This window comes from Callorhinchus milii, unplaced genomic scaffold (genome assembly GCF_018977255.1).
Source record: "Callorhinchus milii isolate IMCB2004 unplaced genomic scaffold, IMCB_Cmil_1.0 Scaffold18, whole genome shotgun sequence".
NCBI classification, from domain to species: Eukaryota; Metazoa; Chordata; class Chondrichthyes; order Chimaeriformes; family Callorhinchidae; genus Callorhinchus; species Callorhinchus milii.
The window spans coordinates 1,549,594-1,563,314 of record NW_024704759.1 but is presented as its reverse complement, the minus strand read 5'-3'; the positions used below and the strand labels follow the sequence as shown (position 1 = coordinate 1,563,314).

The 13,721-nt window shown below is 49.1% G+C and overlaps 1 protein-coding gene across 1 annotated transcript in view; it reads left to right on the top strand.

Annotated features, from left to right (window-relative positions):
- The window catches only part of LOC103190959 (serine/threonine-protein kinase 3/4), a 41,856-nt gene extending 31,882 nt beyond the window's left edge, over positions 1-9,974 (top strand). Inside the window, exon 11 of the mRNA XM_042341771.1 lies at positions 9,272-9,974. Within this exon, the coding sequence (XP_042197705.1) occupies positions 9,272-9,430 (159 nt within the window). The 3' untranslated portion in view covers positions 9,431-9,974. The remainder of the gene's footprint in view (positions 1-9,271) is intronic.
- Positions 9,975-13,721: the final 3,747 nt, after the last annotated feature.

Here is a 13,721-nt window from a genome sequence, read left to right as displayed (position 1 = left end):
GAAGGAGGGATATGTAGAGTTGTTTTGAGACTAGACACCTTGGGACGTCCTCCCGACATGAAAGGCGATGTACAAATGTAATTTGCTGCTGTTGTTGAGGTTTTCTGTCTGAGAGGAAAGTGGGGAAGTGAATCTGTGCTGCTGGTAACCTTGTCCTTCACAGGATCCTGGACAGTGGCCAATGTCACTTGGGTTCGTGGCTGTATTTTGGACGGGAATATTTGCCTAGTCCCATATAACATTTCGGAAGGTCAGAAAGATAATTTAAGAATCATTAAAATTTATAAACCCTTATCCTCGGAGGAGCTGGGAGAAATTGAAACTCAGACTTGGCGTTTATCCCGATGTTTTGTACTGGGACTCGCCTGTGAGACCAGCCTTTAGTGAGAGACTCTGAGAACGGAGAGCTTGTCCCTCAACAACAACTTGTATTTACGTACTGCTCCTCACGCAGTGTAACGGCCCTCAATGTGTCCCAAGGTTTTATTAATTGTCGTTCATTTTTAAAACCTTTTTTTTAACAAAGTGCCTTCTTCTATCTGTTCCCCCCATCCTCGTTTCCCCCCACTCTCCCCCACCACCCGTATTCTTGCCTCGGGGCCAGAAGGTTGTGGATTCGAGCCCTGTATTATTGGGACTTTGAGTTCACTGCAGTCCTGGGGCAGAGCTGCATTGACGGTTGGGGTGATAAACCCACCGCACTAACGTAAAAGAGAGAGGAGTTTCTCCCCATTTCCTGATCTACAGTTCACTTCAGGACTGAATACATTAATCCTTGCATTTGAATCCTAAGGTGAGAGCGCCAGGGTTCATTGCCCTGACATTTTTATTCACCGGCTGCCTTCTTAACATTTTTCGTTGATAATTGGAACATGTGGAGTGCAACCCACACATTTTTCAAAGGTCTTCGGATGATGAATGGAGCTCTGAGCAGGACCAGGCTATCTGTGATTTACGCGAGACTCTCCCTGTTAGGCAGACCTCTTTAAAATACTTCCATAAATCAAATCAAACCAGGCTGTCTTAGGAGAGAATTTCCTGCGGCTGATTTAGTTTAGGCTTGGTTTGACCCAAGCTGTCACTGGTTTAGCCTCCCCTCTGCAGGGGCTTGTCCTGAGCTCAGATATTAACTGTTTTTAGTCCCTCTGAGCAGCTAAAGGCTAACCCGTGATGTCCACTCGGTGCCTCCCTCGTTTGTATCTGAGTCTAAATATTCAATTCCTGGAGCAAGTTTCCTTGCTTCATAAGTCTCCGTTTAACTGACAGTAAGTAGGACCCTGGTGTCAGTCGATTGGTGGATCGCTTTTCCAGGGGTAACAGTCCTTTCAAAAAAATATTCAAAATACATAATTAATAATTTGGTCACTCAATCCGTGACTGTTTGTGGGACACTGCTGTGCGCAATTGGCTGCCGTGTTTCACCCACAAAATACACAGTCACTACACTTTACAATATATTCTTTGAAGTGCATTGAGATGTCTTAAAGACGTGATAAGACTCGATATGAAGGATTGAAGGATTATTATTGTTATTGTCTGCAGGATTGTAAACTCGGACACTGGGAGAAACTCCCTTTTGCCTCTGTTGGTTTCTTCCCCTCCCCACCAACCCACACACCCACCCCTCCAGGACATTGCCTCTGTAAGATGTGTTGTCTCCCTGTAAAATCTCTCAGCTTTCCTCACCGCCAGCACAATTGGAGAGGAAGGAATCTGGGCTCCCCACCAACTTTAGGATTTTTCCTTTATGTGCTGTGCAGAATTTATCCGCCAAGGAAGAGGGAGCGGGCGAGGGCATACAATTCATTTCTAAGCTAGGCAATGAAGAAATGTACGGTGCGTTTGATAAAGGGCCTGTAACACTGAAACGTCTCAGACAGCATCACGGGGAATTTGGTCTGTGTTTTCAAATAAAACGAAATTCCCCTTTGTGCCTTTCTCACGGAACATGGCGCCGGGAACGAAGATGAAATGGGTGCAGAGGGTTGGGAAAGGTTTACTTTAACGGGTTCTGACTGTGCAGCAAAGAGACGGCAGGCAAGAGCATTGTCACCTCGCATTACAATCAGAGCTTGTTGGCGAAAAATTCTGAGTGGCAGTGATTCACTGGAGGAGATGTAATGTAGCATTTAAACTAAACATTGTTTTATCCCAGATCCAGAAGGTTTAACCCTGTGACTCATATTGTTTGGAGGTTATTTTGTCACTTGACTAGAAACCTGGACAATAGAATATGTGTAAAAAAATATACATTATACAATTTGTGTGCTGGAGGCTGACAGTTCAGTCTTGTATTCCGTGGGAACAGGTGTAAGCCATTCAGCCGCTCACGTCTGTTCCGCCATTCTGTTATAGATCAACTTCATTTACTCATAATACAATCCATCACCTCAGCCGCATTTCTGAGAGTGAGCTGATCTGCTCTTCACCTCTCAATGCTGGTTCACTCCCCCCGCCCTCCCGCTCCCTCCCCCCACCCGCTCCCTCTTCCTCGCCCGCTCACTCCACTTGCCCGCTCACTCCACACACCCGCTCACTCCCCCCGCCCGCTCCCTCCCCCCACCCGCTCCCTCTTCCTTGCCCGCTCCCTCTTCCTCACCCGCTCACTCCCCCCGCCCGCTCCCGCCCCCCACCCGCACTCTCTTCCTCACCCGCTCACTATTCCTCACCCGCTCACTCCCCCGCCCGCTCCCTCTTTCTCGCCCGCTCACTTCCCCGCCCGCTCACTCCCCCTGGCCGCTCATTCCCCCGCCCGCTCACTCCCCCGCCCGCTCCCTCCCCCCACCCGCTCCCTCTTCCTCGCCCACTCCCTCTTCCTCAGCCGTTCACTCCCCCCGCCTGCTCACTCCCCCCCGCCTGCTCCCTCCCCCCACCTGCTCCCTCTTCCTTTCCCGCTCCCTCTTCCTCACACGCTCACTCCCCCGCCCGCTCCCGCCCCCCACCCGCACTCTCTTCCTCTCCCGCTGACTCCCCCCACCCGCTCCCTCTTTCTCGCCCACTCCCTCTTTCTCGCCCACTCACTCCCCCGGCCCGCTCACTCCCCCGGCCCGCTCACTCCCCCCGCCTGCTCACTCCCCCCCGTCTGCTCCCTCTTCCTCGCCCGCTCACTCCCCCCCGTCCGCTCACTCCCCCTGCCCGCTCCCTCTTCCTCGCCGGCTCCCTCTTCCTCGCCGGCTCCCTCTTCCTCGCCCGCTCACTCCCCCCGCCCGCTCACTCCACCCGCCCGCTCCCTCTTCATCACCCGCTCACTCACCCTGCCCACTCCCTCCCCCTACCCGCTCCCTCTTCCTCACATACTCACTTCACTCGCCCGCTCACTCCCCCCGCCCGCTCCCTCCCCTACCCACGCTCCCTTCCTCGCCCGCTCCCTCTTCTTCACCCGCTCACTACCCCCCGCCCGCTCACTCCCCCCCGCCTGCTCCCTCTTCCTCGCCCGCTCACTCCCCCTGCTCACTCACTCCACCCGCCCACTCCCTCTTCTTCGCCCGCTCACTTCCCCGGCCCCTCACCCCCCCTTCCCTCTCCCTCTTCCTCGCCCGCTCACTCCCCCCGCCTGCTCACCCCCCCGCCCACTCCCTCTTCCTCGCCCGCTCACTCCCCCGCCCAATCCCTCTTCCTCGCCCGCTCTCTCCCCACACTCTCATTTCCCCCGCCTGCTCACTCCCCCCGCCTGCTCCCTCTTCCTCGCCCGCTCCCTCTTCCTCACCCGCTCACTCCCCCGCCCGCTCACTCCCCCCCTCACGCTCATTCCCCTCGCTTGACCAAACCCTCAACTCTCACATTTGCTACTGTCCCGTCCTTTCACACCATGGTGGAGATTGACAGAGTAGCCAGCGGTCAGTTCCTGAAGGACAGCTGAGCTGTCAGTTTGCTTTCTGGTTGAAGATGTATTTATTACCTGCGAGGATGGTGATGCCCTGTGACGCACAAACAGTAGTTAAACCGTCTGCTCTCCTCCCCCCATTAGAACCAGACAACAGGAGGTGCAAATAACAATGTGCTCGCTCAGTGTGTTGCTCTGGAGTAGATCACAACAAAGTCAAGGCAACTAATCTATCCCTGCAGAGTCACGCAAACAGCAAGAACATTCATTCACAAACTTAATTTTTTTAAAAAAACATTTTGGGACAAGAGAAAAACGGGGAATAATAATAATTAATAATAATAATGATGATTGTTGCATTTGATCCAGTGTCAAAATTAATGTCAAAGCATCGCAAAGTGCTTGTAATAACCCTCGCATTTGACACAGCGCCTTATCACGTCTTTGAGATGTCTCAAAGCACTTCAACAACAACAACTTGGATTTATATAGCGCCCTCCACGCCGGACGGCGTCTCAGAGCTTCACAGTAACGGATCCCAGGGCCGAGCCGGGGGGGAGGTGGGGAGCCGGGGGGAGGGGGAGGAAGGTGACCAAAGGCGCGGTCGAAAAGAAAGGTCTTCAGCCGAGACCTGAAAATAGGAAGAGAGGGAGCGAGGCAAAGAGAGTGAGGAAGGGAGTTCCAGAGCCTCGGGGCATAGTGGCTGAAGGCACAGCCGCCGAGGGTGGAGTGGAGGACTCAGCGGACGAGGAGGAGGCCAGACCCGGTGGAACGAAGACAACAGGCACTGTTTTGAGGCAAGAGGAGGTCAGAGAGGTTGGGAGGTGCAGAGGAATGGAGGGATTTGAAGATAAGGGTGAGGATATTGAAGTCGATCCTCTCTTGGACAGTCAGCCGGTGCAGTCTGGCCAGGACTGGGGTAATCGGGGAGCAGAGTTTGGTGCGGGTAAGAACGCGGGCGGCAGAGTTTTGTATGACCTGGATTTTATGGATGGTAGTTGAGGGGAAACCAGCGAGGAGGGCGTTTGAATAGTCCAGCCAAGAGGTGACAAGGTATGGAACAGGGTTTCAGCGGATTTTGGAGTGAGGTATTGGCGGAGACGGGTGATGTGTCGGAGGTGGAAGAAAGTGTCTGTGTGTGTTTGTGTGAGACAGAAAGCTTGAATAACCTTGTGGATAATGGATGATAGTCACCATAAACTTGGCTTTGTGTCTGGCAGAGCAGCCAGAAATGCTTCAGAACAGAGTGTTCACCATTCGCTTGTGCTGTCCACTGGCTGTCACCTGCCATTGATGGATCATCTGAAGCTTATTTTAGTTGAATTTTTTATCAGCCAAAGGTTTACCAAATCTTTGCCAAATGTGACTTGCAAATGGGGTGACTGAGGCTGATGTCATACATATGAAGAAGAGAGTGTCGGCCTTATATATAAACCTGACAGCCCTGAGCAGAGCAACAAAGCAAATTGGATTCTTAAGTACAGTAACGTGCTTTTTCTCTAAAGTCGGCGCTAGCTTTAGTTACTAAAAAGTTTGGAGATTCACTGCAAGTTCACAGGCCAGATCGAGGGCACAGATCAGAGTCCCCTCGAGTGACTGCAGGTGAATTAGGAGCACGGTGTGGATCAGTGTTAGTGACCAGAGACCAGAACTCCGAGACGCTACCCCGCGTGAAGGTGCTAGATACATGCAAGTTGTTGCTGTTGTGTTGAGGGTTGACGTTGGCGGTTGACACTGCTAGCGATTAGATTAGATTTTAGAAGGTGTCAGGCTAGCTCAGTCGGTCACATTCTCGCCTCCCCACGTCAGGACTTGAGTTTAAAGTCCAGGCTAACACTGCAGGGCAGGACTAGCGGGAGCCACATTGTCAGTGGTGCTGTCCTTCCGACGAGACATTAGAACCAAGTTCCTGTCATCTGCCCACTGCGGATGTTGCAAACTGGCTGCTGCTTTTACCTGGAAGAATGGTCCGTGCATTTCACAGCAGTTATTGGTGAGATTATTGACAATACGGGCACAGTGTCAAACGCAAGGACGATGGAGGCTACTAGGAATGGTTTAACAGCTTGCACCATTTGAGGTTAAGGCACACCTTAATTAAAGCTGGCTCTTGGCATGTCAGATCCTTTCACTGAGTGCGAGTGGATGCTGGGAGACACATGGCGATGTATGGGCTTCTGTAAAGATTGTAATTGCAGGATAGTAAAAGGCCCGCAGTGAACCACAAGTGCCTGATGTTCCTATCAAAGAGTATCCTGAGGCGACAGCAGATAGCAGTGTAAATCAGTTACTTCTCTCTAAAAAAACAAAAGCTATTGGAACTAGACAAAGATTGATGGTAATGTTCAAGATGGAATTACAGTACTTGGAGACTGAGACTCTGGATGGCGGAGTTGGGTCGAAGGTAGGAGAGTAAGGAGAGAGGGATCAATTAAGGAGTATTGGTTTAGGAGCCACTGAGCACGAGGTTTTATGTATGAAGAAGATAGTGGAGACGTCTGATAGTTTTTCCCCCCCCCAAACAGTCGGGTTCGCAGGAGCGAGTTAGTGTGATAATTTCAGATCAGTGAGGCTTCTCTCTCAAGATAAATCGGATGCAGACGGGTCTGTTTTATTTACTGGCTACAGTGAAGGATCTGGAATTTTAAACACAAGATCTGGACAGCCAAATTATTGATGTGGGTGTTCAGTCATTTTTAATGTGCACACAAGAGACATTTGATCAAGGCGTTTTGTTTAATGTACTGTCTCCGTCCGTCCCTTTCTCTCTCTCTCTTATGACTTTTGAGAGTCTGACTGCAAATTGTACAAGAGGGGGAGGAAATGATGCCTGATATGCCACCGTTAGAGTGATCTCCAGAGATGTTCATCCTGTTCATAGAATTATACAGCACAGAAGGAGGTGATTCGGCCCATCATGTCTGTCCTGGCTCTTTGAAAAGAGCTATCCAATCAACCCTACTCCTCTGCTCTCTCTCCGTAGCCCTGCAAACCTTCCCCCCCCAAATAGTTATCTACTTCTCTCTTAAAAGTTGTTATCGAATCGGCTTCCACCACCCTTTCAGGCAATGCATTCCAGATCCGAACAACTCGCTGTGTAAAAATATTTCTCCTCAACTCCCATCTGTTTCTTTTAACAACTGTTTTAAATCGGTGTCCTTGGGTTACTGACCACCCACCAATGGAAATAATGGAAATAGTTATCAATGTTGCTATAATGGCAGAGGGTTTTGCCCACAAAATACACAGTCACTTTACTTTGCAGTATATTCTGTAAAGCGCTTCGAGATGTCCCAACAATGTGATAAGGCGCAATATCAAATGCAAGGATTATCATTACTCCACAATATATTCTGTGAAGTGTTTTGAGACATCTGAACGACGTGATAAGACGTTATCGCAAAAGCAGAAATTATTATTATTATAAGATTCATTTGGTTCTAAATTCAAGAGGAACTGAACCCTGTATTGATGTGCCCTATACACAACAGTTGACATACTCCTTGGCAAACAGTGGAAGGTCAGCGAGGTTTTGGCTCCTGTTTCAGATCCTATTTCAGATTCATGCCACACCTCAGCTGCCGAGGATTAACGTGTCCCGTTGACTTGCTGAGGTGTCCCATGAATCCCAAACAGGATCTGAAAACCTTGTTAAACAACCGGAGCCAAAGCCTTACTGACCTCCAACTGGTCACAGGTTCCGAGGAGCACATTGAAAGACGCGAACGTTTCTCTCAGCTCTGTTCTACGGAGCACTGTGATTGATTTGGCAGCTTCCTTTGTTTTGATTGACGCCCGGGGGCTGCTGCTTTGTTATACGCAGCGATATTCTGTGATAATCCACAACTTTAACCGAAGTTTATCTGTAGGCCTTGGTTCAGCGCCTTGGGACGTCCTTCCCACGTAAACATCCTGCTGTTTCCCCTCCTCTCACCCCTGCTCAAGGTCCCCCCCCCCCCACTGTCTGTGTGAGGTGCTGCTATATGTGAATGCCATGTGCAGTATATAGACAGGCACAAGCTGTGATTTGGGAGGACGGAGGAGTATCCAATGAGCGGTGATGTGATCAAACAGATTAGCAAACACTGTGCCATTTTCCCCCCACATCACAGTTCACCCCTGAACAAACCGATCACAAAAAAAATCATTTGTCTTTTGTTTCCTCTTTGTTCTCCCTGTTTGGCGAGTGGTGGGGGAGGGGTTGAAAGAGGTGGTGAGTGGGGAGAGGCGATGAGGGTCAGAGCTGTGGAGAGGTGGGATTTTCTCCTTTGCCGACTGACAGTGACTTGTTTGAATCCATCGGTGCTAATTAAATGAATGCAAGTCTACAGTTAAAAGCCAGGAGAAATTCTGAATAATCGCTTGCCTTAATGTGACTTTACATTGCGCCGCCAGGGATCACTGTGCGGGGCCAGGAGACAGCGCTGATGCCTTATTGCCTGTTGAGGATACCAATTAGTCAGAATGATGAGGCAGTCAGATCTGGAGGCTGGAGTCCGCCAGCCTTTCCTTTGAGAGTCTCAGCTGATCCCAGTCGCCAGTGTAGTTCACTGGATGCCGGGAGCAGCAATAAAAAGGCTGCCGTCTGTCCTAATAGGGCTTTTATACATTAAAAAGAATCCAGATCAGCAGGGAGCTCGTGGCTGGAGCTTATTGCCACTTCACCACCAGCGATGAATAATAATAATAATAATAATCCTTGCATTTTATATAGTACTTTTCACGTCTTCTCAACATCTCAAAGCGCTTCACAGAATATGCTGTAAAGTGAATTGACTATATTTGTATATATATTTATATTTAATAACAAGTGTTTCTTTACAAAGGTTTGACCCTGGCTTTTCACTGAATACATACATACATACACACACAAACCCTCCCTCCCTCCCTCCTGCCCGCTCGTCCCTCGTCCCCTCCGCTCCACAATCGGGGGACGCGCTTTCAAACACTATGCCCCGAAATTTCGGAACTCAATCCCTCCGCCTTGCCCCTTCATTCCCCTCTTTTAGATCACGACTGAAGACCTTCCCTTTCAACCGTGTTTATGGTCACCTCCACCCTCCTACCCCATTCCCCCGGCTCGGGGTCAGGCTCCACTGATAAGCGCTCCGAGATTCTGGCCTGTGTGAAGGGTGCTATATAAATGAAGTTGTTGTTGATCAGAATGGCGCTGTACAGTAACTGCTGGGTATCTCTCTGTGGGTCCTTAACAGCAATAAAAAATAAAAATGCTATAATCCTTGGATCGATACAGGGCATGTGACCTCAACGCCTCTGCTTGGCAGAGAATCTCTGTCAAGTGTCGTGACTGTGGGTCTATCTGGTGAACGGACCTGACCTGCAGCTTGAGCCAACTGGGCGCCAGCTCGGGGGGAGCGTAAACTGGGACAAACTCCCACCTGAGCCAGTGCTGACTGTTGACTGTGGCATGTGCTTCTCTTTGTGCAGCTGAAGGGTTGGAGCGTGGAGGAGCTCCAGCGGAGACTGGCCTCCCTCGACCCCATGATGGAGCAGGAGATCGAGGAGATCCGCCAGCGTTACCAGGCCAAGCGGCAGCCCATCCTCGATGCCATCGACGCAAAGAAACGCCGGCAGCAGAATTTCTGAACCACCAGGACCTTCCTCCCATCCTGCCCCCTTCCCCAATCCTCCCCAATCCTCCCCAACCCCTCCTTTCCTTCCCCAGCATCAGGACAATGGCGCAGGTGCTCTACACCAGGCTATATGGAGCTCAGGGCTGAAGAATCTTCCGCAAGAGAAAAGTGTGCTTCGATTTGTGTTCCTCATTTTATATTTTATATATAAAACAAATTGACTTTCTTTTTCTGGCCAACAGCCAGCCAGTGCTCTGCTAGATATGGACATTGCTTCTCTGACTTCAGTTGGGAAGCTTCTCTGTCAGGGTGTACAGTGTTTATTATTGTTTCAAGCTCAAAACCCATTCTCAGAACAAGCCAACTCAATCCCCTTCCCCCTGCGCCCCACTTTGCTCTGGAAATCTCATGGTACTGGAACCATAAAGACCGACAGATCAGGTTTATTCTTTACCCAACTGTGACATTTTGTGACTTGCGACAGATTGGGGAAGAGAAGAATGGGGACAGAGGGGGGAAGAAAGGTCCTGTGTTTCTCCAATTGCCTCCCACCCCCCCCCCACCACTCCCGAAGCTTTTCATACTCCTGTCCTCTCCCTTCCCCCCTCACATTCACTCCCCCACCCACCCACCTGATCTTGCAACCCCTTCCCCACACCCACCAGACCCCCAATCTTTCCTTCCTGCCCACACAACCCCTTTTCCCCTAACTTCTCTCGCCACCCACATTCCCCCTCCAAACCCCAATCTCCCCTCCCCCTCCTCCCAATCCCCCAAACCTGCTTCCGACAGCGAGGCCACACCAGAACTTGAGGATCCAAGTGAGAAATTGCCGACTCCATAGAGAGTCAGGAAACTCACTGACGTTTGTCGTGGGAACTTTTCCCATTTCTCTCGCTCGTTTCCCCGAGGAATGACTTGACGGAGCGCTGATTTGTTGATTTGTAGGCAGCTAACGGTCATTTATCTACTCAGTGTTGTGGCAGTCAGCGAGTCGTGCAGAAACCTGCAGCCTCAAGAGCAACTCGGTAAGATTATTTTACGATGTCAATGTCTAGAGTGTAGTGTTTAGAAACTGGAAGCCTGACCTCATTAACCCTGTGAGGACTTGACATCATTTGCAGCTTGCAAAATCACCTGCATCTCTCCAGTGGGGTCCCCAGAAGCCAACATTACCCAGAGAGTGACTAGGGAAAGGTCCTGTACTTTTACTGCAAAAAAGTGTTGCTGTACCAGGTTTCTGCCACTAGATGCCACTAGTATGAGTTGATGTCCCCTGCCATTGATTCATGAATTATTATTTTGGTCAGTTGGGCGTCTACCCCTTCATGCGGGGTAGCGTCCTGGAGCTAAACCGCATAGCTTGCCATTGCGAACACAATCTGGGAAGCTTCCCGCTACTTGTCCAGCTCGGACCACCCTGCATGAAAGCAACTATTTTGTAAGCTGACCTTGTTGGCTTCCCTGTGCTCCCCCACAAAAACACTCCAATAGGGACATCTAGTGGTAGAAGCTGCTTATAGCAACCAACTGGACATTGAACCGCTTTGACGCAGGTCATTAAACTATTCCCCCTCTTTATTACATTGGCCAAACTGGTTCAAACAAACCCTCAAGTGTGTTCGCTCTTCAGTAAGAATACTCGTTTAGTATTAAGGACCTAGCGGTGTCCTCTTAAACTGCACAGTATGTTCTTGGTTATATATAAAAATGCTTTCTCTAGGATTAAGCAATCATGTCAGGAGCTGGAGATTATCATTGTATTTACCAGACCAATATCATTCCAGGAATCATGCTCCTCTGCGCTTTTTAAAGAAGCTTTCTTTTAAGTTTGGTGTGTGTGTGTGTGTAAGTAAGTGTGTGTTTGTGTCAGGATTCAGTTGTGGTGACTGCAGGCACAGGCAGGTGTACCTGCTGCAGCTCAGTGTTAATTATAGTAAATCCATCAGCAATGAAGTGAGCGTTCCTGATCAGCTGGGACATGGGGCCAAACCTGACCTGCCTTGGGCAGGGTGTGAGGGATAAAGCCCATTTTACCTGGCAGTGAATACCAGGAAATACCTCTCTCTATCTCCAAACACACCCCACCTCCTCTGGGAAGCTGAACACATGGTTGCCATGAGGTGGATTTCCAACCTACTGTCCTATTAACGTCTTTTTCACAGGTAACCCATTAATGCCTTGTGTGTGGATCATTATTTAATGTAGTGTAGTGCCCGGTCCCGCAAGGGAGAGAGAGAGAGACAGAGAAAAGAGAAGGTCTTTAAATTGCCATCGTTAAAAAAAACATGTGAGTCAACTATTTTTGTATACTTCTATAGTAACATTGCCAGGCTGTGAAATTACTGACTATGCAATGACAGACCTCACTAGATTTGTGATTACTGTAAATGGGAGGGTGAGTTGGTGGGTGGTTCAGTGGTAAGGATTCCTCACCCCCATTGAGTTCCAGAATGATGGAAACAGTCGAAAGCCATTCAGTCCCGAGATCAGCCGCTGATGTGGGAAAGGTGAAGTTCTTGAGTCCCACGCTGCGTGAAGTGTAGAATTTATTAACGCACAGAAACTGGAAGCTCCTGTCGAGGCTCAGGATCAAATCCCTGAAATATATTGCAGCGGATTAAATTGATTGCACTTTGCACTGTGGTTCCTGGGAAGCTTTTAGCAAAGTTGAGAGAGACGTTGAGCTGGTTTGAGTGGCTAATGGAGTTCCCCACTTACTTACCAGTGCCAGCGAAGGCAGAGAGGGAGAGATGTGGAGAGGTGGATAGAGGCGATGGCAATTTTACAACAGGGCAAGTGAGGAAAGAAAGGAGAGGAAAGAGTTCGGAGAGGGAAATCAACCTCCCTTCAGGGTATCCTGTCCCAGTGGCTAATTTACACTGGTTTTATTCCCCCGTGTGAATTCTTCTGGTGAGGGTGCTGCTGTGTACTGGTGTCTGGCAAAGCCAAACACATAGCAGCTCTCCCTCATTCGAAGAATTCACACTGAACTAAACTTTAAATGCTCTGGGACGCATGGGACAAAGTAAACCGGCTTGGAGGGTGGGTTCATCCTGGGATCTCTCTCTCAAGGGCAAAGTGCATTCAATTTAATCCACGCTGAGGGTGGTGGGGTGAGTGAGAGAAGCTGGTTAGATGCGTCACACTCACAATACAGTGATCCCCTGTTGTCTGCAACCCACGTCCATGGTGTCGGGGCTTAAAATAAACTGGAGTAAGATGCTTTGACAATGCAGACTGCCCAAGGCAAGGGGCTTATTGTTTTTTTGCAACTGTTCCAATGGCTCTTGCCTTCCTTAAATGTCAGTGGTGATTCATTCCTTCACAGGCTGTCTGAGAGCCAGAGGCATTGTATACTGTGTGTTTCCATTGTTTTAGAACTAATTTGGAGAGAGGGAGGGAAAGGAGGGGGAAGTATTTAGTGCACAACCTCCAGGGAGGAATTTCACTCCAGACCTGTGTCTTCCGAACCCTTATTTATCCAGAGAAGCCAGGCTTCTCTCCATTAATATCAAGTCAGTGGAAAAACCTGTGTGATTCTTCCCATAAACCCTCCGAGACAGAAAGTGACTTTAATCTCCTGAATTTTTTTTATGAATCGAATTAATAAATTCAAACCAGCGGAGTGCTTTTTTGCAACTACCTTTTAAATAGAATCAGAGTACATTGGGCAAACGTGACTTTTTAAACCCTATACTCGGTAACTTGGAGCCTTCTAAATATGCGTCTTTTTTAAAAAAAAATAATAAAATCGTGTTTGTGTATATTATGTGAAGTGAGCGGTTTTAGAGGTGTGTTTGTGCAGCACAATTATCAACAAAAGTTTGTAAATTTTATTACCTTTTATTCTGATAAGAAATTACAACCACTTTTGTTTAACTGTTATCTTACTTTTTGGGGGGGAGAGCGGGGTGGAGTGATAGGGGGGTATTTACCAGCAATTAAAAAGAAATGTCAAATATCTGAAGCGAGTGAACACTTATTCTTGTGTATATATATTTATTTATACTTCTGTATTTTTAACCCTTTACTTTAATTAACCCTTTAATCCCTCTGCCCCCTCGTCCTCCTGGATCTCTCTGCCGTGTTCGTCGCAGTCGACCACGCCATCCTCCTCCCACGCATCTCTTCCCTCATCCACTTTAGTGGGACCGCACTCGCATGGTTCGAGCCCTACTTAAACAAACAACTCCACTTCATCTCAGCAAATGGTTTCTCCTCCCACCCCCGCCCGGCCACCTGCGGCGTGACCCCAGTGCTCCATCCTTGGCCTCTACTTTTCCTTATCTATATGCTCCCTC